General features: G+C 49.8%; 1 protein-coding gene across 1 annotated transcript; it reads right to left on the reverse strand.

Annotated features, from left to right (window-relative positions):
- Positions 1-153: 153 nt before the first annotated feature.
- GNI_122010 (hypothetical protein) lies at positions 154-316 on the reverse strand (the record flags this gene model as incomplete). Its single annotated transcript, XM_011133572.1, has 1 exon — positions 154-316. A coding segment is annotated over one exon (163 nt), but the record flags the coding sequence as incomplete, so codon positions are not given.
- Positions 317-719: the final 403 nt, after the last annotated feature.

A 719-nucleotide genomic window follows, 5' to 3' on the forward strand; every position in this document is an offset into this window, starting at 1 on the left:
CCGGTACGTGTGTCCGGTACGTATGTCCGTACGTGTGTATGGCATCTCCCGTACGTGTGTATGGCGGGTGTCTATCGCACTCACGTGTGCCTTTAGCAGTAGGTCTGTATTGCACACGTACGCGTGTAGGGTACACGTGTGTTTGTTACTTACTGAAGTCCTTGATTGACTTCTCTATTTCGTAGGCACGATCTAACACCTTACCACGAACGTTGTACTGCATGTTGCGCACACAGTCCGGCACCGCTTCCACGCTAAAAGGGGCCGCCCGCGCCTCCCCTGGATTGTCTTTGTCATCATGCAACTCATACAACATTTTTTATTGACTCCTTATTTCCCCATCCCTGACCATGCCTTGCCCTTTTGACCCTACACAATCGGTCCAGACCCTTTGGGTTTAGCTTCTTTGGGTTTAGCTTCTTTGGGTTTGGCCCAGCACGTTCGGATGATATTTTTACCCGCGTCCTCAGGGCGCAGTGGTTGGACGTGTTTGGAAAAAAAAATGCTGAGGGCCTGGTCCTCCACGACCGTACAACAAATGACGGAACGCTGGCTACACGACTTTTACACAAGACTCTCTAATGACCCCAGTTCCCTCGCCTACTACTACCTCGATAACGCCGAAATGATTTATACAGGTATTAGGACCACCTCCTCCACACCATGATGAACACTCGAACATTCACTCCTTGTGAACATTCACTCCTTGTGAACATTCA

The sequence above is a fragment of the Gregarina niphandrodes genome, assembly GCF_000223845.1.
Source record: "Gregarina niphandrodes unplaced genomic scaffold scaffold00029, whole genome shotgun sequence".
Lineage (NCBI taxonomy): Eukaryota > Apicomplexa > Conoidasida > Eugregarinorida > Gregarinidae > Gregarina > Gregarina niphandrodes.